Consider the following 27,734-nt stretch of genomic DNA (forward strand, 5'->3'; position numbering starts at 1 on the left):
AATAGATGTGATGGATGGATACCATGTCATATATTGTAAAATTAGGATATAGGGGTGTATTGAGGCGTAAAACGAGAGGCTAAAGGGCAACCTTTAGGAGCTGATTCATTTTAAGATGATTTTATGCTTTTCAAATTGATTTTGTATGAATAAAATGTATTTTACAGAGGTGATTCTCAGCCCCAGCACTTTAATGTGGATTGCAGTACCCACAAATGGACACAAGATGGCAGTAGAGGTCACAGGCGGCGCTGCAGGTTCCGCACCGTTTTGCCTCCAGCCGCTCTCCGTAGTTGTAGTCCGGCTGCTCTTTGCTCCGGGACTGTCAGTGTGAGGACGGTGGTCACTATGGCTTCTAGCGGCTCTATCCAGATCCCACGGCGGCTGCCTCTGCTGCTCACCCATGACGGGGTGCTGTTGCCTGGCTCCAGCATGCGGTGCAGTGTGGACACCCCCGGGAACATGGAGCTGGTGCGGAAACGCCTACTGAGGGGAACCTCACTGAAGAGCACCATCCTCGGGGTCATCCCCAACACCAGCGACCCGGCCTATGACAGCGAGGAGCTCCCCGTCCTGCACCGGTCAGTGTACCTGGGGGCCCTGGTGATACGTCACTTCCCTCTGGGGCCCCTGACAGAGTGCCCGTCCTCTCTGGGACCCCTGACTATGTGCTCCTCCCCTCTGGGACCCCTGACAAAGTGCTCCTCCCCTCTGGGGTCCCTGACAAAGCGCTCCTCCCCTCTGGGGTCCCTGACAAAGCGCTCCTCCCCTCTGGAGTCCCTGACAAAGTGCTCCTTCCCTCTGGGGCCCCTGACAAAGTGCTCCTCCCCTCCGGGCCCCTGACAAAGTGCTCCTCCCCTCTGGGACCCTTGACAAAGTGCCTCATCTCTGTTGCCCCCAACAAAGTGCCTATCCCCTCTGAGGCCCATGGCAAAATGACTCCTTTTTGGGGCCCCTGACAAAGCGCCTGTTCCATCTGGGGCAACTGACATATTGCCTGTTCCATCTGGGGCCACTGACATATTGCCTGTTCCATCTGGGGCCACTGACATATTGCCTGTTTTCTTCTGGGCCCCTGACAAAATGCCTGTTTCATTTGGGCCCCTGACAACGTTCCTTTCCCTTCTGGAGCCCCTGACAACATGCCTTTCCCCTTTGGGTTTACCTGACAACGTGCCCCTGACTGCTCACCCCCTCTGGGGCCCCAGTTTTGTGCAAAGTTCAACAAACCCTTTAAGTCAGACAGAGCCCACTCTGACAGCTCCCCATACATTAAAGAGTCACTTAAAACAGACTTCCCCTCACTTCCTGTTCTGGTGACACAGAACAGAGAAAGCAATGAAATGCGGATTGGGAGGGTTCCGGCCTTCCACTACTCTAATAAAAACAAAACAATAGTCTTTTTATAGTTCTCTGTGTTCCTGTTGGAGATTTCCCATCACTTCCTATCCTGGTGACAACAGAAAATCTCCTCAGTGGAGTCCCGGCCAGCAGTATAAACCTGATACACGTTCCATCCTTTCCCCATTCCTGATTGGCTGCCCATTCCCCCCTCTCCTCTATCTTGTCACCCTTTGTCCCGGTGTTTGCGTTCACTTACATAACATACAGAGGTGACTGGCACATGTCATACAATGTACACTGTGTCACGTGTCACAGGTCATGTGACGTGTGGGAGAGATCTACAGATACAAGGTCATTACTATGTAACAACTCTACAGCGGGATCTGTTCTTAAAGGGGACGTATGGGCCAAACTTTTCTTTTTCCTTCTGGATAGAGTAGGGAACGGGATATACTTCCCTGTCACTTGGTGACATTTTTTCCTTCACTTCCTGTCCAAGAAACACAACAGGAAGTAAGAGGAAATCTCCCAGAGTTAGGGGAATACCTCTCTTAGGGACGATTCCCACCATAGGCATCGAGGCTGCGCTGGCCGTTGTTTCCAGACAAGGCCATTTGCGTCGTTGTGGGCGGGCTCAGATCACGGGAACGCAGAGGGGAAAAAAAGTTTATCTCGCTGTTCTTCTTTTCAGCGCGACGGGATGCGACGTAGAACAACCGCCTCGCACCCTGCTGTGCCCATAGGACTGAATGAAATGTCACTTGTGACATTTCAATAAAGTTTTACTACAAAAAAAAAAGAACACTGACGTGCCAATCACTTGTATGAGAGTTAAAAAAAAAGGGGGGAGGGCACGCTGATAGAGGAGAGAGCAGAACAATGAGCACATCAGTCTGCTGCTTCTCCTTCACAGACCAGTCAGAGGCTGGGGGTGGGGAAGTGATGTGTGCTACAGAACTGCAGTAGGGAACAGCGAGGTCTCCTGCCCTACAAGACAGGGCTGTGCTGTGTAAAACCCAGGACTGGATGGACACAACTACAAATCCTTTGGCGGGTAGAGCCGTCGCCTTCTATGTATTTTGGCTGTTTGCAGTTCATGAGATCTCAATCTTTCCCCTCTGCTCCCCGCCAGGATCGGAACGGCGGCGCTAGCTGTGCAGGTCGTCGGCAGCAACTGGCCCAAGCCGCACTACACCCTGTTGGTCACCGGCCTTTGCCGATTCCAGATCGTGGAGGTCGTGAAAGCCCGGCCCTATCCCATCGCTGAGGTGGAGCAACTGGACCGCCTGGAGGAGCTGAGCAGCAAGGACGAGTTCAAGGAGGCCCTGGGGGATCTGTCCGAGCAGTTCTACCAGCATGCTGTGCAGGTGGGTCATTGGGGGGCACTGGAGCTGCCATCTTTGTTTATGACCCTCCGGCAGTGTCTGAGGTTCTCAACAATTCTCCCTTATGTTATTGAGGAGGGGAAGGGAGTTTTATAGTCCACCAGAAGGAAACTGAACAGGGCTGACAACACTGCTTGGGATTTCCATGCAGCAGAAGCAGCGTTGTCAGCTCAAACAGGAAGTGGGGGGAGGGGAAAGGTTTCTTGTTGTTTTTGTGTGCAAACTCTCTCTCTCTCTCTCACCCCCCCCCTCTCTCTCTCCTCCTATCAGCATGCTTTTATTTTACATGGTTTTGTGTTTGGTGTATTTTAGAACGGGTTTAATTCTGCAGAACTGTCCTCGTCATCACTAATCTGTTTTCCCCTCAGCTGGTGGACATGTTGGATGGTTCCGTGCCGGCTGTGGCAAAACTGAAGAGACTGTTGGACAATCTTCCTAGGGAGCTTCTGCCGGACATCTTGACGTCCATCATCCGGACGACCAATGAAGAGAAGCTGCAGGTGAGGACCCCAAAAGGACGACGCACTGTGAATGATTGTATAGAAAGGAAAGCTTCATAGATACATACATGGGAGCTGTATTCCTCTCCAGTCCCGGGATTTACACAGCTCTGCCGCACAGCACAGCCCGGTCTAGCAGGGCACGAATCTAGATTTGTGCCTGCAGCAGGTAAGTAACACCTACAGGTCTTGCCCCCCCCCCACCTTGTGACAGCCAAGGAAAGGAAAGAGCAGCAAGACTGATCATTGTTACTCTGCTGTTTCCTCCTATCAGCACGCTCCTTGTACTGCAGCACACTCTTGGCTTCTTGTGCTGCTTCATCCTCCCCCTCTCTGAGCTCTACAGTACTGCACAGAGCTGATTCTGAGCCAAATTCAGGTACAATACAAGCATTACAAAATAATAAAACAGGGCTGGGAATGAGCCCTGAAAAGAATACTCCACCTTACTGACCATATTTCATGTGACACCCATATGTAGGGGGACGTGACATGAAACACGGTCACATTCCACAACCCCCCCACCGCCCAAACCAACTCCACACGTGCTTCTGCTTGGAGCACACGCACATCCACGTCATTCATTCATAGATCTATTCACAGGACTAAAAGACTACAAGTCCCATCTGCCAGCACAGCACAAGTGCGGTGATTTTACTTGTAGCCTATGGAATACTTCCCTCAGCCCTACAACTGAAAATCGAGAGAGAATATGAATGAATATATATTTTTTATTTATAAACTTTCTTGAGCACAATGCAGTCAGGCAAGTACCGTTCTCCTGGCAATCGCCAAACCCAGACACGCCCATCGGATTGCCAGACAGAGAAGCGTGATTGGTCACTCCAGAGAACACGTCTCCAGTGGCGGCGCGCTTTACACCACGGCATCCCACGCTTTGCATTGCACTTGGTGATGTAAGGCTTGGATGCAGCTGCTCGGCCATGGAAACCCATTCCATGAAGCTCTCTACGCACTGTTGTTGCGCCAATCTGAAGGCCACACGAAGTTTGGAGGTCTGTAGATATTGACTCTGCAGACAGTTGGCGACTTCTGCGCACTGTGCGCTGACCCCGCTCTGTCCTTTTACGTGGCCTACCACTTCGTGGCCGAGTTGCTGTTGTTCCCAGTTGCTTCCACTTTGTTATAATACCGCTAACAGCTGACCGCGGAATATTTAGCAGCAAGAAAATGTTATTGCACAGGTGACAACCTATCACAGTACCACGCTTGTAGTCACTGAGCTCCTGAGAGCGACCCATGGAGGTGATTGGAACACCTGAATCCAATGATTTGGAGGGGTGTCCCAATACTTTTGGCAATATGGTGTATGGTGTGTGTGTATATATATAGGGAGAGAGAGAGAAATATATATTTGTATGTGTGCTTTCATAGGTCTGGTTATTCTTTCTCATTGTAACATTCACTGCGGTTTGTTTTATCTTTTTTTGTATTCTTTTGTCATACTTTTGGCTCCGTGTTATTCTTTCCCTGTGTCTTTAACTCCCCTTTGTCTTCCCTCTGGTCAGATTCTCGATGCTGTCAGGTTAGAGGAGCGATTCAAGGTGACCATCCCACTCCTACTCAGACAGATCGAAGGACTGAAACTGCTCCACAAAACAAGAAACCCTAAAAAAGATGAAGACAAGAGGGTACGTCTCATGGCTGTTCTTTATTTCTTCCCCTCGGGCCACTTTACAGGTACAGAGCACTTTTGCTCTAAACTCCTGATGAAGCTACAAGGTCTGAGGTGAAACATGGAGGGTCCACAAATGTCCCATGAGGCATTGCCAGACTTTGACAGCCATAGACATGAATCTCAGAGCCAGAGGCATGATGGCAATTGTAATCTTATATAATATTAATAACGTCACTACCCCATGAGTGCTGAGGTCACCTACCCCTGGCATAGAGGATTGGTGATGATATATATACATTTAGTCACCTTAAAGCAACCGAATCTTTTAAATACGACACTTCCCGGTGTGTAGGGTGCTTCCTCAGGGGTGCCTCGAAACTTTTGCATAATGTAATGCCTTTCTTTGGTGCAGGCAGGCTTCTGATGTGAAGGTGGGGGGGGGCTCCTGATGTAAAAGAAGGGGGGCTCCTAATGTAAAGGGATTCTTCAGATATAATGGGGGCTCCTTAGGTGAGGGGGAGCCCACTGATGTAAAAGAAGGGGGCTCCTAATGTAATGGGGGGCTCTGTTGTGAAAGAAAGGGGCTCCTAATGTAAAGGGATTCTTCAGATATAATGGGGGCTCCTTAGGTGAGGGGGAGCCCACTGATGTAAAAGAAGGGGGCTCCTAATGTAATGGGGGGCTCTGTTGTGAAAGAAAGGGGCTCCTAATGTAAAGGGATTCTTCAGATATAATGGGGGCTCCTTAGGTGAGGGGGAGCCCACTGATGTAAAAGAAGGGGGCTCCTAATGTAATGGGGGGCTCTGTTGTGAAAGAAAGGGGCTCCTAATGTAAAGGGATTCTTCAGATATAATGGGGGCTCCTTAGGTGAGGGGGAGCCCACTGATGTAAAAGAAGGGGGCTCCTAATGTAATGGGGGGCTCTGTTGTGAAAGAAAGGGGCTCCTAATGTAAAGGGATTATTCAGACGTAATGGGGGGCACCTTAGGTGAGGGGGGGGCACTCGTGTAAAAGAAGGGGCCTCCTAATGTAATGGGGGCTCTGTTGTGAAAGAAAGGGGCTCCTAATGTAAAGGGATTCTTCAGATATAATGGGGGCTCCTTAGGTGAGGGGGGGCCCACTCATGTGAAAGAACGGGGCTCCTAATGTAATGGGGGGCTCTGTTGTGAAAGAAGGGGGTTCCTAATGTAAAGGGATTCTTCAGATATAATGGGGGCTCCTTAGGTGAGGGGGAGCCCACTGATGTAAAAGAACGGGGCTCCTAATGTAATGGGGACTCTGTTGTGAAAGAAGGGGGTTCCTAATGTAAAGGGATGCTTCAGGTGTAATGGGGGGCTCCTTATTTAAGAAGGGGGTCTCTGATGTGAAAGAGGGGGGCTCCTAATCTAATGGGGGGCTATGTTGTGAAAGAAAGGGGCTCCTAATGTAAAGGGATTCTTCAGATATAATGGGGGCTCCTTAGGTGAGGGGGAGCCCACTGATGTAAAAGAACGGGGCTCCTAATGTAATGGGGACTCTGTTGTGAAAGAAGGGGGTTCCTAATGTAAAGGGATGCTTCAGGTGTAATGGGGGGCTCCTTATTTAAGAAGGGGGTCTCTGATGTGAAAGAGGGGGGCTCCTAATCTAATGGGGGGCTATGTTGTGAAAGAAAGGGGCTCCTAATGTAAAGGGATTCTTCAGATATAATGGGGGCTCCTTAGGTGAGGGGGAGCCCACTGATGTAAAAGAACGGGGCTCCTAATGTAATGGGGACTCTGTTGTGAAAGAAGGGGGTTCCTAATGTAAAGGGATGCTTCAGGTGTAATGGGGGGCTCCTTATTTAAGAAGGGGGTCTCTGATGTGAAAGAGGGGGGCTCCTAATCTAATGGGGGGCTATGTTGTGAAAGAAAGGGGCTCCTAATGTAAAGGGATTCTTCAGATATAATGGGGGCTCCTTAGGTGAGGGGGAGCCCACTGATGTAAAAGAACGGGGCTCCTAATGTAATGGGGACTCTGTTGTGAAAGAAGGGGGTTCCTAATGTAAAGGGATGCTTCAGGTGTAATGGGGGGCTCCTTATTTAAGAAGGGGGTCTCTGATGTGAAAGAGGGGGGCTCCTAATCTAATGGGGGGCTATGTTGTGAAAGAAAGGGGCTCCTAATGTAAAGGGATTCTTCAGATATAATGGGGGCTCCTTAGGTGAGGGGGAGCCCACTGATGTAAAAGAACGGGGCTCCTAATGTAATGGGGACTCTGTTGTGAAAGAAGGGGGTTCCTAATGTAAAGGGATGCTTCAGGTGTAATGGGGGGCTCCTTATTTAAGAAGGGGGTCTCTGATGTGAAAGAGGGGGGCTCCTAATCTAATGGGGGGCTATGTTGTGAAAGAAAGGGGCTCCTAATGTAAAGGGATTCTTCAGATATAATGGGGGCTCCTTAGGTGAGGGGGAGCCCACTGATGTAAAAGAACGGGGCTCCTAATGTAATGGGGACTCTGTTGTGAAAGAAGGGGGTTCCTAATGTAAAGGGATGCTTCAGGTGTAATGGGGGGCTCCTTATTTAAGAAGGGGGTCTCTGATGTGAAAGAGGGGGGCTCCTAATCTAATGGGGGGCTATGTTGTGAAAGAAAGGGGCTCCTAATGTAAAGGGATTCTTCAGATATAATGGGGGCTCCTTAGGTGAGGGGGAGCCCACTGATGTAAAAGAACGGGGCTCCTAATGTAATGGGGACTCTGTTGTGAAAGAAGGGGGTTCCTAATGTAAAGGGATTCTTCAGATGTAATGGGGGGGGGGCACTGATGTAAAAGAACGAGGCTCCTAATGTAATGGGGACTCTGTTGTGAAAGAAGGGGGTTCCTAATGTAAAGGGATTCTTCAGATATAATGGGGGCTCCTTAGGTGAGGGGGGGCCCACTCATGTGAAAGAAGGGGGCTCCTAATGTAATGCGGGGCTTTGTTGTGAAAGAAGGAGGTTCCTAATGTAAAGGGATGCTTCAGGTGTAATGGGGGGCTCCTTATTTAAGAAGGGGGTCTCTGATGTGAAAGAGGGGGGCTCCTAATCTAATGGGGGGCTATGTTGTGAAAGAAAGGGGCTCCTAATGTAAAGGGATGCTTCAGGTGTAATGGGGGGCTCCTTATTTAAGAAGGGGGTCTCTGATGTGAAAGAGGGGGGCTCCTAATCTAATGGGGGGCTATGTTGTGAAAGAAGGTGGCTCTGATGTGAAAGGAGCAATTCTGATGTAATGCGGGGCTCTGATGTGAAGGGGGAACCTCATTTTTTGGTGTGTGTTTTTGCCTGGGTCCCCCCTAAAATCTATATGAAACCCCTAGTTGAGGTAAGGGTCTGGCATGGATTTTGGAGAGGCCGCATGTCTTTTTTTTTTACATTTTCACATTTAGGATTTTAGCATTTTAGACCGGGGTGCCTCGAGATTTTGCCTACTTTTAAAGCCTGGAAAAAGGTTGAGAAACACTGTGTACTGTAGATTGCCTATCCACTCACAGCACCCTGTAAGACACAGGTCCATCCCGCTCAACCTGCATCCATCTTCTCTAGGTGGTAGCCATTCGCCCTCTGAAGAAGCTTGGCGGGATCTCGGTGAAAGGCTTTACCCTGGACAACGCAGACGATGACGACGACGATTCCGATGACATCATAATGCTGGAAAAGAAGGTGAAGTCGTGTAACATGCCGGAGCAAGCGCTGAAGGTCTGCATGAAGGAGATGAAAAGGTAGGAGGCCATCAGGACTTCCCATACGGAGCATCCCAATCACTTATTTCAGTGTATCATTCGTGTGCTGTCCCGTCCCTCCAGACTGAAGAAGATGCCGCAGTCAATGCCCGAGTACGCCTTAACCAGGAACTACCTTGAACTGATGTCTGAGCTGCCCTGGGGCAAAAGCACTAGAGGTAGGTGCAGATGAAAAGCATGCTGGGAGACGCGGCTTAAAATAGATGTAAACTCTAACTGGGTGATATTTACTTTGCTAAAGCTCTGTGTATCATTTACAATTGTCTTTTTTCTCCCATAAAGTCCAGTTTTCATCCTATATGCATCTCAGTGCTGCTGATCCCCTCAAGCCTCTCTCAGTCACTTCCTGTTTTAATTGCACTCCCTTCATTGATGGCTACACATCATTGCTGTGGACCGGCTTCCTGATGGTGACAACCTTGGTCCATGCCTGCGCAGTGTGTGTTGTCATGGCCGCTTGTAGTCTCCGACAGGGTAACATTGCAGGTGAATAAGAGCCAGCCCACTTGCATCAGGTCTGAGGGCTCGAGGAGTACTGAGGCAGGGTGCTGTTATGTTTTCATGAAGCTATGTACAGCCCCCTGCCGGCCCCGCCCATCAGCCATGATCTGCCTGCATTGCATACAGAAGCACAGGGATCCAGCGATGTCTACAATAAGCTATGTAATAAGCGTGTATAGTAGAGTTGATGGACGGGGAGGGACCAGGGATGGTAAAATATAAACAGATTACACTTCAGTTTCAGTCATTACATACACGTATCATATCCTCAAATCCGCTACCTGCAGATGTTATCCTTGCTAACGTGACAGGACGGCTCCTTGTGTCTGCCGTGGGTGACGGGTCAATTTTCGGAGTCCATCGCCTTCCCCTCCTGTCTGTGTTTTTACAGTCTCTTCCCCGAGAAAACAATTTTACTTTCAAAACTTTCCATGCTGCTATCTGGTGTCAGCGATCGCAGCAGCTGTTATTTCAGGAATGCAGCCAACCCCGCCAGCACCGTAACACAGCGTGAACCCGGGGACTGAGACATTGTCTGCTTCCCATGGGAAACCCTGCAGAGAGCCGAGCTGGATGACGAAAATGTAATACGCCAAATGAGAGGCGCAGCACTGTCCCGTGATATGATACAATGCGCGCCAAAGTTAGTGTTATCCACTTTTAGTACAAAACCAGCGAAGCATCTAAAACGTGGTAGTAGTTCAAGACAAAGGGAAGCTGACGGCAGCTACAAATGGCAGTTCACCCGAAAAGTGATATTTTAGGCCTCATTCACACTGTAATCGGCCGGCACGTACAGCTCCGTGCACGGCCGTATCGGGCAGCTCCCGGGAAGGACAGGTGCTGCGTGTGATTAGTACGCAGCCACCGTCCTTCTCTATGGGACTACGCGGCCGTATGCCCCCCCCTACGCTCAACTCAAGTGCACGTCCGGGTGCGTGTTTCCTGGCTCGGACGCAGACAGGATCCATCCTGGCAGCGTACGAGTACGCTCCCCCGCGCGGACGTGCAGGGCGGGTGAGCGTAGGGGTGCGTACGGCCGGGTAGTCCCATAGAGAAGGACAGGGGCTGCGTACTAATTACACGCAGCACCTGTCCTTCCCGGGAGCTGCTCGATACGGCCGTGCACGCAGCACGGTGCTGTACGTGCCGGCCGATTACAGTGTGAATGAGGCCTAAATGATGGGGCCTGCAGAGTCACCTCCAGCATGTTGTGGATACTCCATCAGTGACATCTCCCTGTCATACTCCAGGGGTCTGGGCTCTTTGTAGTCCATCAGGATTAAGGTAGGCAGGGCTGACACCACATGCTTAGGAATTCAGATCTGTGTTGTCATGTCAAAGAGGAAGGTGGGCGAACATTATATTTTTGGCACATCCACAGTTACTTGCTCTGTATTTGCAGTGTTTGTACAGGGATAAAACATGGGTACATGTGCATGTAATGCTGTTGCCCAAACTAATATAACAGAGACAGACGCCTAATGGTCTGTGATGAACATTCTGAGTGTGTGTAATATTTCACAGGAAAGTCAGGTCACATCTTTCTGCCTTGAGGAAGGGACCCTGCGCGGCCCCGAAACGTCGGTTTATTTGGATGTCTGTGACGCTTTCTGTCCAATAAAAGGAACATATTTATCTTTACTACTGAGTGCTGGTGATTTCCTGACTTTCCTGTGTTTGCACGGCGCCATCCGTGGTATCTCATCACTGCGAGCACCACTTTTTTCATATCTGGCCGGGACTGCTGTGAGGAGTGCGGAGGGTCTCTCCATCTACTTACATCTGTAATATTTCACAGACACTGTCACTTTGCCCTGAATGGTGTCTCTTTAAAGAAGACCTCTGGGCATTTAAAAAACTTTCCCTTGCAGTGGGACTAAGGGGTAAGGGGTTAAGTGTTCTTTTTTCCTCTAGGCGATGGAATAAAGCAGTTTACTCACCTGATCTTCAGTCCCTTGGTGGTCAACACTCACCTCTCCCCCTCCAGATAGTCCCTCGGCGTCCTCATGTCTAATGCAAGTCAATGCAACCGCATAAGACATGATGAGGTCAGCAGTCCTTAGACCTCTGGAGCCCGGGGGAGAAGAGGCTGCAGGGACCGGTCTAGCAGTCCGGCAGGACCCAGGATCAGATGAGTATATCTGCTTTATTTGACCCCCGAGCACTTACATTTTATTTTTGGTAGGTAAAAGGAGCAGATTCGATGGGCCACTTGAGCCTTTTCTGATGTCAATCTTCTATATTTTGTGTGTTGAGACTGCGAGAATGGTCTTTCAGCCATGTTCCAGAAGTCGGATTGAGCCTAGATAGAGAATTGCTGTATTAGACGGGCGTTGTGATTTTATAAAATCCCATTTTGCGGGCTATTTACTTACATCCTATCATATAAAAATGGAATTTATGTAGAAAACCTAATAAGATGTAGTGAGATGTTGTGGCCAGCAGATGGCGGCAGAGCACTGTCTGCGTCTCTCTTATATAACCTGTTTACACTGCACAGACCCGGCACTATTACACTTCTCATGCTTTTAGTTACAAGTCGTTCTCTTTTATATATTTATTTTACGGTTTGCTTTTCTTTTCAGAGTGGCTGATGACTTGTTCAGGAACATCAGAACAAGCCACATTTAAAGCAGCATGCTGGTCTGTCAGTAGGTTATAAATAATGATATATTGACATGCTTCAGACAGGAATTTACCATGTCATTTCACATCTCTCAGCCATGCAGCCTGCGCCGAGAACTTTAAGAGGGAACAGCTGGCCGATGTATAATACGTATGACGGAGAGGACTGGCGGAATGTTTTCTGCTGCTACGGCAGAATTGTTAGCCTGGGGTCATTGAGAGCGGACTAAGCTGGCCTGTAGCACTGCAGCTGCGGAGGAGGAACAACTAACCAGCATGCACTGGGATGTGCGCACCTCTTCCTATCATGCTTGGTAACCTGTGGCTTTCCAGGGGTGGTAGAGTTTTAATTGTCGGACTCTCTTGTCTCCTTTGGATGTTGAGTCGCAACTTCCAGCGTGCACTATGATGTGCGCACGTCTTCCTATCATGCCCAGAGGCCTGTGGCATTCCAGGGGTGGTAGAGCTTTAAATGCCAGACTCTCTTGTCTCCAGAGGGTGTTGAATTACAACTTCCAGCATGTACTGGGATGTGCGCACCTCGTCCCATCATGCCCAGTAACCTGTGGCTTTCCACGGGGTGGTAGAGCTTTAAATGTCGGACTCTCTTGTTTCCATAGGATGTTGAATCACAACTTCCAGCATGTACTGGGATGTGCGCACCTCTTCCCATCATGCCCAGTAACCTGTGGCTTTCTAGGGGTGGTAGAGCTTTTAATGCCGGACTCCATAGGATGTTGAGTTACAATTCCCGGCATGCTTGGCTCACTCTTTGCTGAAATAAAATGTATAGTTAGACCTCCAGCTCGCCAGGGATTGTGCCTACCTTAATCCTGATGGACTACAAAGAGCCCAGGCCCCCTGGAGTATGACAGCGAGATGTCACTGATGGAGTATCCACAACATGCTTGAGGTGACTCTACAGGCTCCATCATTTAGGCCTCGTTCACACTGTAAACGTCCAGCTCCGCATGTCTTTTGAGCTGTATCAAACTTCACTAGTGTTGGACCTAACTCCCAGCATGCCCTGCAGCCTTTAATGGTGAGCGAACAAGTCCTAGCATGTGGGTTTTCAGATTCAAGGGAACATGCAGTTAGAACTGAACTACAAGCAGTAACAAAAGACAAATTATTAATTCATACATCTTAAATGTATTTTCTAAATGCAGGGAGTGTTTGTACCTGAATTTTTATGGTCTCAGCCTCTTGCATTCCATGTACAGCAGAGATCAGGCTAGAAGAGAGAGAAGCAGCATAAAAAGCCAATCGGGTGTGCTGCAAGTGCAAGGAGCATGATGATGAGGAGCTTACAAGCTAAGGTCCCTATCTTATATGCACACATACAGGGACGATTTAGACAGGAGCCAATTAACCTTCCAGCATGTCTTTGGAGTGCCATAGCCGGTTGATGACGGCTGATTTGGATACAACCATATACGCATGGGCAGGAACTCTTTCCGGGCGCTCTCCTTACTCAGTGACCATAAGACAGGATGCATGCTATGTGACCTCTTGTCTTCTAGTACTTTATGAACTACACATCCCAGCATGCTTCATGACTTTACAGTAGCTGCGAACATCTAAGTCTCCTCTCAGCCAAGGGAGCTGCAAGTTTTCCTGGTTGTCATAACAGACAATAATCAATGTAGTAAAAGTGGGTTCACACAGATCACAAACTTTCATGCAGGACATTGTCCTTCCTGTTTCCATAAACCATCGTGAATCTTGGATTATACCCAGGGTGCTGTGATTTTTATTCCATCAGGCCTTTGTTTTGGAGCAGATGAGAAAAAGAAGTGTGGAAATCCTGAGCCTGGGCCTAAAGCTTTCCCATCCAGGATGGATTGTACGGGAAACGGTACCAATAGGTGGGCTAATATCAGGTACAGCACGTGGGGAGTGGTCTGCCCATCCTTGCCCTTGTTGCAGACCGCTGGGTATCCGACGTGTCCGACAAAGCATGTGTTTGAGTTTTGCATTCCCTGGACCTTTCACTTTTCTGATCTGTGATCTTATTACAAGGTAAGGAGCTCTTCCATTTTGGAGACTTTTTTGGGGTTCTCCAACTTAGTGGCTGGAAGTGAAAAACCATGATGACAACCCTGGACGCTGCACCTTTTAAAAATTAAATTGCATCTCTAACCTTTCAAGTCTGCATGAATAGATATGTGTCACAATGTACAACAATAGTACAATACCTCAAAAACAGCTCCACATGAGTAAAAAGAAGCCCTTGGCTACTGCCTGGCTAGGCTGAGATGTCATCAATTTGCTGCAGGCAGGAAAAAGCATATTCTCTGTCTTCCTTCCCTCACTGATAAGCCTGCAGCATTGTATCTAGGGCTGAGCTTAGCTTCTTCCAACAAGAAAGTGCCATGGGCACCTCTACCCAATCAGCTGTGTGGTGCAGAAAGCACGGTCCGCATCTGATTGGGTGGAAGTGCCAATGGCACCTCCTTGTTCAAAAATGCTGAGCTCGGCCCTAGATACAATGTTGCAGCTTAATCAATGGGCGGAAAAGAGACTTCATGTAAACAAAGGGGTGGGATGCTTGTTGTGATGTCATTTTACCTGATCATAGAAGGTACATGTAATTTACCACATATAGTCATGTAGCCATATAAAGTCAATGCTGTCACTGCCTCCCGTCCCTTGCTTATGTCAAGCTGGGGAGGGGAAATTCCCCACCAACAGCCAACTGGGCAGCTTGGAAGGAGCTTTTTTCCGGGTTCAGAGGAGCTCGGGTTCGGTCGGAACCTAAACTCATTTCTAATTATAACTGTGCAGAAAGTCATATCGTGAGGGGATGGCGCCACAGTAGTGCCTAAAAAGGATGTTTTAAGTGAACAGTAGTCTACTGTGTCCATGAATTCATTCCTGACATATCATACTGTACAGCAAACAGCATAATGAATTTGAATAAGCTCCGCCTTTTTTCATTTAAATGCCATTTTTCAAAATAACAACGAAGTCACCTTTAGAAATGTTTATTGTTGACAATCTACAAACGCATACTTCTACATAATTTCCGGCTTTGTATTCTTTGCATATCTTATTTTTCTTCTCCATTCTTCTTGCAGTGAGCTTTTATTTTGTTAATTAAGGGCAGATTAAAGGAGAACTATGGGGTTAAGGCTTTCCCCCTAGCGTCCTCCCGTTACCCTAGGCTCAGTATACCGCGAGCTGTAGGTCGCGGTATACTGAAACGCCGTAGTATGCCGCGAGCTGCTGCTCGCGGTATACTGAGACGCTGAAGCGGATCCCGACAATTATGCCGGGATCCGCCCAGCTGCGTGACTGACAGCTGGCTCTGCCTATCTAGAGGCAGAGCCAGCTGTACCCGCCCCTCCCCCGTCCGTTCTGCCAGGCAGCGCTGGCGGGGAGGGGGGAATGCAGCCCCCCCCCCCGTCACGGCAGAGAGCTGTGACAGGATCGAGAAGTGAGCGAACGCCAGTATGTGTTCGCTCACCTCCCGATCTACTGAGCCGACCTGTGACAGTCTCATTGTCGCAGGTCGGCTAGAACTATGAGGTGAGTGAAAAGCACTCACCTCATAGTTCTCCTTTTAACATGTTTTCCTTTACTTCCCGGTACTCTGGCACATGTGACTAGGACATGCGACCATGCACATCATCTCGGGAGGAGAATGCCTTTCCCTGAGAACTCATGAGATTACAGATGAGATTTCCCAGCATTGCTCTGCTGATGTAACCTTCCCAGAATGCAATGCTTGGGCACAGATTACATCACTAATGCCCAAGAGGACCAGGAAGTTGAAAAACAATCATTGTAAGTGAAAGAAAAATATTTTTAACTAATGAATGTAAGATGATGCAGAGCTGCATGTTGATGTGATTTTTAGTGGAAGGTGGTAAAGGTCCACCAGACTGTTACTTTTCTGAAGATGAGATAATGTCATCAGTCTGCTGCAGGCAGGAGGAAGCATTTCTTCAGTCTCCTATCCCCAAGTGATCAGACTGCGATATTGTATCTTTTTTTAGCAAGTCAGAGGTTGCAGCAGCCATAGAGCACTTTTCACTAATCTATTACAAGTGGACTTACAAAAAGAAATCCCACTAGAGCTGCAAATAATTATTATTTTCATAATCGATTAGTGGGCAGATAATTTTTTTGATTAATCAGATTAATTTTTTTTTATCTGATCTGAAACAAAATACACAAATGCCGCGCTACCAACATAAAGTTTACATCAGAATAAAACTGCATGCACAATTTTTTGCAATTGCACTGCACTGGAACGCTCAGCATCGCGGTACCGTGTGGGTGGGAGCCGCGTTTGGGGTTCCATTGAAATGAATGGAACTGCAACGCACCTCCCGCAGCAGAATTTGTTAGGCCGAAAACAAAAATTACTTTTTTCCCACCTTTTAATTTAAAAAATAATAATAATTGTATTGTAAGCACACGGCGCTTGAATAGCTTCAGCCCGGGAATGACAGCTGCCAGTGGCAGATTCCACAGCTGGATGTAATCACAGCAGGTAGTTGGCGGATGCAGTAGCCAGCCTGCTATTGGCCATTTTAAATTGCAGTAGCCAATAGCAGGCTGGCTTATGCACCCGCCCACTGCTTGCTGTGCCCTCCTCCCAGCGTGGAGGAGAGAGCTAGGGGATCCAACCAACTAATCGATAATGTGAATAGTTGACAACTATCCTCATTATCGATTATTATTGATTTGCTGGTTGCAGCCCTAAGTCACACTTCACATAAATCAAACTGATATTTTTGAGTAAAAAAAGAAACATTTCTTGCCGTGAATAAAAAACTTTGCACTGAGCAAAGATAAGATGGCCTCTGGCTGCCAGGTGCATTGTGGGTGTTTAACATCATTACATACTGCAGCAAGTCTTTTGTTCTCAGGAAAGGGGATCAGCAGCAGATTTTACATTAGCACACTGAGGCCTCGTTCACACCAGATGCAGTGCGTTCCTGCCCGATTCTGGCCAGAACGCACTGCCTCGCTTTGCGGCCTGCTCACTTTTTACGGGGCAGGAGGGGGCGTGGCACGCCATTGAAGTGAATGGCACCGTAGCCACGCCCTCCGGGCCGCAATGCGATCGGCCGCACGGGATCGCAAGGCACATTATGCCTGCGGTCCGATGCGATCAAAATAGTGCTTGCAGCATTTTTATCCCACCAGACCGGACGGAACCGCAGGCATAATGTGCCTTGCGATCCTGTGCAGCCGATCGCATTGCGACCGGAGGGCGTGGCTACGGTACCATTCACTTCAATGGCCAGCCACACCCCCTCCTGCCCCACAAAAAAAGTGAGCCGGTCGCAGTGCGTTCTGGCCAGAATCAGGCCGGGAACGCACTGCATCTGGTGTGAACGTGGCCTTAGATATGACTATGTACATTTAGCAGATCATTTCCTCGTGTCTTATAGCTTTATAAATAAAAAGCTTTGAAAATACAAAAGGTTTTCCTCTTTAGTGGTCTGTAGTCTATGTACTAAAAGCCAAATGTTGTTATTGGGTATCCAGCAAATAGTTGTTACGTGCTACACACTGTCATTGTATATTGTTTGGCCGAGTCCCCCTGCAGATTCCTGAGCTGGTTGTCACTGTGGGAGGAGGACAAATCACAAGGCCGTGTGTAGCCTGTTTTGTGTCCTGCAATAGCAGCGCGTGACCTCGGGTTCATATCTCTATGTGGGGGCTCCTACTCCTGTCCAGGACCAGGAATACAGCTTATGGGAACTATTTATAAAAGTATGAAACTGATATTCTATGATTCCTATTCAAAAGAACACTTCTAGTTCTACCTATTTATAGAGCCGGTGTAATCGTTTGTTGGCACTGAGGGACTGGGGATGGATGATTTTGGTACCAGTAACAAATGTGAATTCAGGTACACATTCCTGAACTTCTCCCCGGGCATCTTGCAGACTGCATCAGGTTTTTCCTCCAGAGGTCCCTTGTATGCTGCTTTACCCTCTTTGTTTGCAATCCTTCCGGGCCCTGCTGCAGAGAAACCTTCCCACTGCATGCTGCTGCTACCACCACCATGCTTCACAGTGGGAATGGTGCACATATGATGATGTGCAGTTTTTGGCTTGTGCCACACAGCTCAGTTTTGGACTCATCAGACCACCGTAGGCCTTCTGGGAAAGTGTAAGAAGGATGTCACCAGTTCTAATTAGCAGTCACAGGTAGATGGCCTGTTATTTGCAGATTTACAACTGTGATATACTCCTCCCATATCACAACCATTTATGTAACTGTACTCCAAGCTTGGATATTTTCTTGGCCTCACTGGTGCTTTTCAGGTATATTTTTAGGCAGTTGCTTGGAGTGCTCTTTTGTCTTCATGGTTGTTATGCCACAATACTTGCCCACAGGAAGTTGAACGTCCCAGGCACATGTGCATCTATACTACAGTGCCACCACTGTGCTTCACAGTAGGGATGGTGCCTGTTTGATCCTGTGTAACGTTTGTCTTGCGTCAAACAGAATACTTACCCTCAGGAAGTTGAACGTTCCAGGCACATGTGCATCTATACTACAGTGCCACCACCGTGCTTCACAGTAGGTATGGTGCCTGTTTGATCCTGTGTAACGTTTAGCTTGTGTCAAACAGAATACTTACCCTCAGGAAGTTGAACGTTCCAGGCACGTGCATCTATACTACAGTGCTACCACCGTGCTTCACAGTAGGGAAAATAGAGCACTGGAGTGGGAGTGCTGGGAAAAGAGCATTTCCCGTAAGAGAATAAAGTATTTCAAGGTGTTTTTAAAGGAGAACTATGGGGTTAAGGCTTTTCCCCATAGTTCTCCTTAGGGTAACGGCAGGACACAAACTAGCGTCCTCCCGTCACCCTAGGCTCAGTATACCGTGAGCTGTAGCTCGCGGTATACTGAGACGCCGCAGCTGAAGCGGATCCCGACAATTGTGCCGGGATCCGCCCAGCTGCGTGACTGACAGCTGGCTCTGCCTATCTAGAGGCAGAGCCAGCTGTACCCTCCCCCGTCCGTTCCGCCAGTCAGCGCTGGCGGATCGGAGCGGGGAGGGGGGAATCCAGCTCCTCCCCTGTCACGGCAGAGAGCCGTGACGGGATCGAGAGGTGAGCGAACGCCGGCATGTGTTCGCTCACCTCCCGATCTAGTGAGCCGACCTGTGACAATGTGTTGATTGAAACTCACTCCCTTCATAGTTCTCCTTTAAGTGAAATTCGATAAATCTGGACGTATTATGTGATGGGACTGAGGTTTCAAGTGAGCTTTAAATGGTTAAACCATCAAAAGTTTAGCGATATCTCTTGTTTTTCTATTCCGCTTATGATGTTTGTTCAGCCCTTATCTGCGCGATTGGTGAAAAGTTTCCGATCATAAAGAAAACATTCCCAGACCCTCCGAGTTTTTTTTTTTTCTTTTTGATGGAGGTCTCTGTTTCGCCATCGTGATTTCAGGAAAAATTAAATAAAACAAGAGAACAGCGGAAAGACGAGAACTTGGTGGCGAGCCAGCTAATTGTTTTCGTACAGCTCGGAGTAACCTTTAGCAGCATAGAGAGTTTGATTTCCACTCCGCTTGACTGAACAAAACAAGGCTCCATTCCCAGGGGATGCCTGACATTCCAGCCCGGTGAAACGGATCGCGGCAAAAATAGAACGCCGCATTGTCATCAGCGGCAGACATGAAACCTTACTGCGACCGCGTTGTGAGTCTCAAAGTGTTCCCATGGAAAGAAGAGGTTAAAGCGGACCAGGAACGTCTAGAAATGTTAACGTGCCATAGCAGCACCCTGAGAAATCCATCATTTTGTCTTGAATTCCTCCAGAAAAATAGCAATGCATTTCCTGCTCCTCCTTCCGATTCTGGCTACTCCTGTTCTGTAGCCTAAGGCCCCTTTCACACGAGCATCATCGGTTCAGTCAAGGTTCACGGATACAAAAAACTGATGTAGGCTGAATCCGTTTGCATCTGTTTACACATCCGTTGCCAGTTCAGTTTACATCCATTTTTGACATGTCCGTTCTGGACCTTTTGTTGTTATAGTATGGTCAATTCTAGGGATGCACCAATATCGGTATCGGTGCTGATACCGAGTACTTGGGCGAGTACTCGTACTTGCCCAAATGCTCTGATCCCTAGCCCGATACCGGAACTTCCAGTATCAGGAAGCCGGGCAGCGAGTCATTACATGCTGCCCGGCTTCCTGATTGGCCGGGAAGCCGGCTCCATGCTCCCTTGTCAATTGGTGATGAGGGAGCATGGAGCCGGGCAGAATATAATGACTTGCCGCCTAGCTTCCTGATTAGTCGGGAAGCTGGCCAACCAGGATGCCGGACGGCGACTCATTACCCGCCCTCCCGGTTTCCTGATTGGCCGGAAAGCCGACTCCATGCCCCCTGGTGACCAGGGAGCATGGAGCCGGCTTTCCGGTCAATCAGGAAGCTGGACACCGTGTAATGACTCTCTGCCTCGCTTCCTGATTGGTCCAGAAGCTGGGCAATCAGGAAGCCAGGCGGCGAGTCATTAACCCCGCGAGCATGGAGACTGCTTCCCTGCTAGTGGGAAAGCTGGGTTGCGAGTCTTTACATATCCGATGTTCTAAATGAGAAATGGGAAGTATTGCTACGGTCTTATAGATAGAGACAAGTACTGTTAGCGGAATGGGAAGTAGTTGCTACGGTCCGTATATATAGAGACAAGTACTGTTGGCGGAAAGGGAAGTAGTTGCTACGGTCCATATATAGAGACAAGTACTGTTGGCGGGAATGGAAGTAGTTGCTACGGTCCATATATATATAGAGACAAGTACTGTTGGCGGAATGGGAAGTAGTTGCTACGGTCCGTATATATAGAGGGGGTTGTCGCGGGTGCATGGGCAGAGGGCGGTGGTGGGCACGGGAATGGTTCATAGCGCCTGATAGCAGTCTCTCCTCCCCGCTGGGCACCGGCTGTAGTGGTCTGTGTCCCCGCTGATCTCTGCTGATGCAGGCGCGGAGAGCAGCGGGGTTTGAAGGGAACACAGACCGCAGCATGCAGCGGGCTCCCAACGAAGAGGGGAGCAGAGCTGAGGAGGCTGACGAAAGCCCAGGCACCATGGCGCAGTTTCTAGTTGCCATGGCGACCTGGCGCCTGGGATTTGTCAAGCCCTGCTTTAAGGGTTTGTGTCCATGGACTTTTGTTCACATCAAACGGGTTTTGCATTCCCTTACAAGTCTATGGGAACAAAATGTCCTTGAATTCTGAACAATCTCTGAACCATCTCAAATTGATGCCATCGCCACAAGGCCGAAATCAGATAAATACGTTTCAGGTGCATCAAAATAAAAGATGTGGGAAGTCTTGTGTAGGTTCACACAATGTGTAGTGACTCACCGAAACAACGCCAGTCACCGCAAGGGCACAATTGTTTTCTATGAGCAATGTTCACACTGCAATGCTGCCTTCAAGAGCCGGCTTTCCGGTCAATCAGGAAGCTGGACACCGTGTAATGACTCTCTGCCTCGCTTCCTGATTGGTCCAGAAGCTGGGCAATCAGGAAGCCAGGCGGCGAGTCATTAACCCCGCGAGCATGGAGACTGCTTCCCTGCTAGTGGGAAAGCTGGGTTGCGAGTCTTTACATATCCGATGTTCTAAATGAGAAATGGGAAGTATTGCTACGGTCTTATAGATAGAGACAAGTACTGTTAGCGGAATGGGAAGTAGTTGCTACGGTCCGTATATATAGAGACAAGTACTGTTAGCGGAATGGGAAGTAGTTGCTACGGTCCGTATATATAGAGACAAGTACTGTTGGCGGAAAGGGAAGTAGTTGCTACGGTCCATATATAGAGACAAGTACTGTTGGCGGGAATGGAAGTAGTTGCTACGGTCCATATATATATAGAGACAAGTACTGTTGGCGGAATGGGAAGTAGTTGCTACGGTCCGTATATATAGAGGGGGTTGTCGCGGGTGCATGGGCAGAGGGCGGTGGTGGGCACGGGAATGGTTCATAGCGCCTGATAGCAGTCTCTCCTCCCCGCTGGGCACCGGCTGTAGTGGTCTGTGTCCCCGCTGATCTCTGCTGATGCAGGCGCGGAGAGCAGCGGGGTTTGAAGGGAACACAGACCGCAGCATGCAGCGGGCTCCCAACGAAGAGGGGAGCAGAGCTGAGGAGGCTGACGAAAGCCCAGGCACCATGGCGCAGTTTCTAGTTGCCATGGCGACCTGGCGCCTGGGATTTGTCAAGCCCTGCTTTAAGGGTTTGTGTCCATGGACTTTTGTTCACATCAAACGGGTTTTGCATTCCCTTACAAGTCTATGGGAACAAAATGTCCTTGAATTCTGAACAATCTCTGAACCATCTCAAATTGATGCCATCGCCACAAGGCCGAAATCAGATAAATACGTTTCAGGTGCATCAAAATAAAAGATGTGGGAAGTCTTGTGTAGGTTCACACAATGTGTAGTGACTCACCGAAACAACGCCAGTCACCGCAAGGGCACAATTGTTTTCTATGAGCAATGTTCACACTGCAATGCTGCCTTCAGGGGGGGAGTACGCGGCCGTATGCTCACCCGAGCTGCACATCCGTGCGAGTGTCCGTACTTGGACGCAGACAGGATGGATCGTGTCTGCGTCCGAGCACAGACTCTCCCATAGAGAAGAACAGGCTGCTGCCTACAATCACACGCACGCACCCGTCCTTCCGGGGAGCCGACCCGATACGGCCGTGCACACCGCTCTGATCTATACGGGCCGGGTTTACCAGCGTGAATAAGGCCTTAAAAAAAAGGTTTGTGTTATTGGTCTCCACCTGGGTAGCACATGACAGGGTTTTCCAACAAAGGAGCACAGTTCAGTCCCCCTGTAGCAGAAAGTGCCTGATAAAGGACCTTCATGGCAGGATCACCAAGGGATTCATTTAATGAAAGCTGCACATTGGTAATGGCTTTGGGTAAAGCGTATAAGAAATGTTCGTGTTCGGGTTTACATCTACTTTAGAGAAAGAAAGGCGATTAAATGTAATTGAGGAGATGCACAACAAATAGGTCACAAGTAGTAAATGGTGGGCCACGGTGAATGGGGGCTTTGACGGCAGCATTTGTATGGACTCATTAAAGGATAATGAGGCAATCGAAACACTTTCAAGACCCCAGATTGCACGCTCAAATCATGCCACTTCCAAAGGGCGAGCGTCATCTTTCCAAAGGTGGGCGTCTCTTAAATCCGGGGATGTAATCGTCTCGGACGAGTCCACACCTAAACATTGTGTCACCAGCTCCATTGTTCTGCTTGTGAAACAGCCTCATCACAAGGGGATTTCTTTAATCTGCTCACTTTTAAAAGATCAAAGGAGTCTTTTTTTTTTTTTTTTATTAAAATGAACAGAGTAACATGAAAAAAAGATTTAGAGGATAAATTCAATTCAGCTCCTTTGCTGTATTCCCGCAGGAGCAGCTTGAAAAACAAACCAACATCCTGCTTGACCCAAATCCCAGAGTTAAAGAGAACCAGGCTAGGATTCCAAAATAAAAATTCTTTAGCAACAAATTAAAGATAAACCTGGTGTGCAGGAGCAAAAGTGGAACTCTAGGCACCGCTTTTTTTTTTATTTTTTGGCTAGAATAGAAAGGTTAAGAGGGGTGAAGGGGTCCACTCTTTTGTCATGCTGCTATGACAGTACTTTTTATTTTAGTAGGGAGGGTAATGGTTAGACCTCGCTCTAGGTTTCTGTTACACGAGTCCTTTAAAGTGTATGCCCGAGCAAAATAACAATAGAATTCATAGTCAGAATAGACATTATATTGCCAAAAGTATTGGGGCGCCTTTACACGCACATGAATTTTAATGACATCCCAGTCTTAGTCCGTAGGGTTCAGTATTGGGTTGGCTCCGCCCTTTGCCGATATAACAGCTTCACCTCTTCTGGGAAGGCGTCCACAAGGTTTAGGAGTGTGTCTATGAGAATGTTGGACCATGCGTGAGGTCAGGTACTGATGTTGGAGGAGAAGGCCGCGCTCGCAGTCTTCGCTCTAATTCATCCCAAAGGTGTTCTATCGGGTTGAGGTCAGGACTCTGTGCAGGCCAGTCAAGTTCCCCAACCCCAAATTCCCCCATCCATGTCTTTATGGACCTTGCTTTGTGCACTGGTGCGCAGTCATGTTGGAACAGGAAGGGGCCGTCCCCAAACTGTTCCCACAAAGTTGGGAGCATGAAATTGTCCAAAATGTCTTGGTATGCTGATGCCTCACTGGAACTAAGGGGCCAAGCCCAACCCCTGAAAAACAACCCCACACTATAATCCCCCCTCCACCAAACTTTACACTTGGCACAATGCAGTCAGGCAATCTTTTGTATGCTGTAGCATTAACAGTTCCCTTCACTAGACCCTTCACAGTAAAGTTACACCTGAACTCATACATTTGGAGGACATATAATAAGCGTGATGGGCAGGTTCCTACTAACTTTTGGCCATATCGTATTTAAGGGCACGTTCCGTTTTCTGTCGTTCCTGGTCCCTACAGTTTTGCCTAATGACCTTGACTTTCTTCATTCTGTTACAGATCGCTTGGATATCCGCGCTGCGCGGATTCTCCTGGATAACGATCACTATGCCATGACAAAGCTGAAGAGGAGGGTTCTAGAGTATCTGGCTGTACGGCAGCTGAAGAACAACCTCAAGGGCCCTATCCTTTGCTTCGTTGGACCCCCTGGAGTGGGTAAAACCAGCGTAGGAAGGTCCATCGCTAAGACTTTGGGCCGAGAGTTCCACAGGATCGCGTTGGGTGGAGTGTGTGACCAGTCCGATATCCGTGGACACAGGTAAGGAGATTGGCTGACCTTGTTTTTATTAAGTGCAGCGATAACATTTCTTACAATAATCAGTATGAGTCAGTTTAACTACCTCCGGGCCGGCCGTAGTAAAAAAACGGCCGGCCAGGAGCTCTCTCGATCTGAGCGGGCGTCTCTAGACGTCCGATTCCAAGTGCTGCCTCGTTTGCTCATCTCACTTGCCCAACAAAGTAATATAATCCTTATGTTCCCTGTGTAAGTTATATTCTGGAGCTGCCATATATATATTACAACAGACCACACAGGGAGTGTTTCCTAATGCTGTTACCATTACCGCCCCTGAATGTCATGATGCTTCAGAGACACAGGTAGCTTGCTAGGGACAAGAAGGAGATTGCTGATGTCACATGACCAGCATTTTTTAAGGAACTATCAGCAGTGGTCCGTTTTATCAGGTTGAAATTTTCTGAGTGCCGTAGTAAAATTAATTGCGCAAGGTCAGTTTATTTTTACTAGGACTGCAGCTAATGATTATTTTCATAGTCGATTAGTTGCCCGATTTATTTTTTTCGATTAATCGATTGGTTGCATTTAAAAAAAATCTCTCCTCCTCTCTCCTCCCCTCTCCTCTCTCTCCTCTCCCCATTCGCTCCCTCTCTCTCCTCTCCCCTCTCGCTCCCTCCCTCTCTCGCCCCCTCTCTCTCTCTCTCTCGCCCTTTCTTTCTCTCTCTCTCTCGCCCATCGATTATTATCGATTTGTTGTTGCAGCCCTAATTTTTACATATTTCACCTTGCAAAGCTGAGGGGGACAGGTGGAATATGCTTATTTCAATGTCATTTTTTCCTAGTCCCGTCTTATGTTCTGTGCATCTCTAACAAGCTCGGTTATTTTGTTATATTTGGGAGGATCCTTAGTATTTTTTTTTAATGTTTTGTGACTCTGATGATGATCACATGAGCCTATGCTTATGAATAGTCGTCTGTTCTACAATAAAACTGCAACAAACCGATTCACTGTGAAGCGGCACAAGATTCAGTCTGCCTCTCCCTTCTGTTAGACCCATCTTTGTATTTCAGACCCCATGTACACAGCATGGGTGCCGCCCCTTTCCATCAGGGTCATGTCCTTGTAGTTCTAGTTGAGATGAGCAGATGTTTTACATCTTTGACTTCTGCTTGTCTCAAGGAGCTTGAATTCCATTATTTATAAAGTCACTTCTAGATCATTCTGAATTCATTGACAGATGCATTTGACCTGCAGTTGACCATCTTCTGACCTGCACTTGACTTGCTTCAAGTGGGCTTTGCATTCCCATAAACTTGTATGGGAATCCAAAAGCAGCTGGAATTGAACAAAAGCCCATTAACGCAGGCCCTAATATTGGAGTTACTATTGCTGTGCATGCTGTAGTGCTGCATCTTGGTCTTGGGGCATTCAGACTTTTTTATACTTCACTGGCTGCATGCTTCTTCTTCCTCCAGTAGGTAGTAAAGTCAAGGATGACAGTGTTGGACCTTTAGTCAACAGTAATAGTGATAATTTTGCCTTTTTAAACACAGTAATAGTCGTCACAATATTTCTCCTGAGTGTTTCTTGTTTCTATCTTGGAATACATTTTTTGCATCTGGTTGCCCTATTTACTAAATTCCATAGGATCATGGGAAAGGAGGCTGCAGCTCCACGTAGCAGTATATTCATTAAAGAAACTGGACAAGTTGGATATAAATAGCACCTAAATCACAATCAAATCTAAAAGATAATGGGTAACGAACGGAAAGTCCCCTGCTTTCAGGTCTTGTTACTAGGGATGCACCGATGCCGTTTTTTCAATATTTTTTTTTTCACTACTCCCCGATACCGAGTGCTGATACCGGTGCTTCCACAAGCATGGAGCCGGCTTCCTGGGCAATCAAGAAGCCGGGTGACAGGTCATTATCAGCCGTCCCGGCTTCTTGATTGCCCAGGAAGCTAGCTCCATGCTGTTTTGCCGTCTCCATTCTGATTGGCCAGGAAGCCGGCTTCCCAGCCAATCAGCATTGAACCGGCTTCTCTGGCCAATCGCGAAGCCAGGTGGTGGGTAATGACCCACCGGCCATCTTCCTGAATGGCCGGGGAAGCCCGCTAAATGTTCCAAGGGGCAATGCCGGTCAGAGGAAATCTCCCTCTCACTGGAAGTCTTCCTGAATGGCCAGGAAGCTCGCTCCATGTTACCAGCGGCAATGCTGGTCAGAGGAAATCTCCCTCTGACCAGAAGTTCCTGTTTTGGGGAAAGTATCAGTACAAGTACTGGCCCAAATACTCTGTATCGGTACCAATACTTGTATCAGTATCGGTGCATCCCTACTTATTACACATTATCTTTTGGCTCCACTAAATACAATGCCTGGCCAAAAAAAAAAATCAGACACTCTAATATTTTGTTGAACCACCTTTAGCTTTGATTACGGCACACATTCGCCGTGGCATCATTCCGATTAACTTATACAATGTCGCAACATTTATTTCCATCCAGTGTCACATTCAATTGTCACCGAGATCTTGTAGTGATGATGGGGGAGTCGGAGCACTGTGTAAATTCTTCTCCAGCACATCGCAAAGATTCCTAACTGGGGTTAAGGTCTGGACTCTGTGGTGGCCAATCCATGTATGACAAAGATGTCTCATGCTCCCTGAACCACTCTTTCACAATCTGAGCCCAATAAATCCCGGCATTGTCATCTTGGAACAAGCCCATGCCATCAGGGTCACTCAGTGTGTTCAGATAGGCAGCTGACCTCATTTTTTTGGGATATAATGTTGCAGAACCTAGATCTGGCCAACTGAAGCAACCCCAGATCATAACACAGCCCGAAATCCAGGAGGTGACTTTTCATTGACCAGGCAGTGTATGTTTACAAGGAATTATTTTACAATTCACATTTAGGGCCCATTCACACCAGATCCAGATCATCTCCAGACCAGACCAGATTGTTTCCGAACCCAAAATGCATCCTAATGTATCCCTATGGTATTTCTGGCCTCTGCACTGAAACTGCGGCAGGTTCACACTATTTTCCAGACCAGATTTCCAGAAAATGGTGTGAACCCGCCCTTAAGGTAAATTTGTTGAACTTTCTGACTTGTTCAACCTTATGGCATCCTCCTGATAACCTAAGTCCTTCACTCATTACTTGTTGCCTAGAGTTGCTGTTTAAACCCATACCCCCCCCCCCCCCCCCCCACACCGTCCCCCCAGACCCCTCACCCAGACCCCACACAT

At 48.2% G+C, this 27,734-nt stretch overlaps 1 protein-coding gene across 3 annotated transcripts in view; it reads left to right on the forward strand.

Moving 5' to 3' along the window:
• The first annotated feature begins 224 nt into the window (after positions 1 to 224).
• The window catches only part of LONP2 (lon peptidase 2, peroxisomal), a 78,401-nt gene continuing 50,891 nt past the window's right edge, over positions 225 to 27,734 (forward strand). For 2 of the 3 annotated variants that reach the window (XM_018553304.1, XM_018553298.1), the window contains exons 1-7: positions 225 to 581; positions 2,477 to 2,711; positions 3,098 to 3,229; positions 4,759 to 4,881; positions 8,398 to 8,573; positions 8,658 to 8,752; positions 24,246 to 24,504. In XM_018553304.1, the coding sequence (XP_018408806.1) occupies positions 349 to 581; positions 2,477 to 2,711; positions 3,098 to 3,229; positions 4,759 to 4,881; positions 8,398 to 8,573; positions 8,658 to 8,752; positions 24,246 to 24,504 (1,253 nt within the window). In that variant the 5' untranslated portion in view covers positions 225 to 348. The remainder of the gene's footprint in view (positions 582 to 2,476; positions 2,712 to 3,097; positions 3,230 to 4,758; positions 4,882 to 8,397; positions 8,574 to 8,657; positions 8,753 to 24,245; positions 24,505 to 27,734) is intronic. The other variant, XM_018553312.1, reaches the window with a different exon arrangement.

Source organism: Nanorana parkeri, unplaced genomic scaffold (genome assembly GCF_000935625.1).
Source record: "Nanorana parkeri isolate BGI_ZX_2015 unplaced genomic scaffold, ASM93562v1 scaffold6, whole genome shotgun sequence".
In the NCBI taxonomy this organism is placed as follows: Eukaryota; Metazoa; Chordata; class Amphibia; order Anura; family Dicroglossidae; genus Nanorana; species Nanorana parkeri.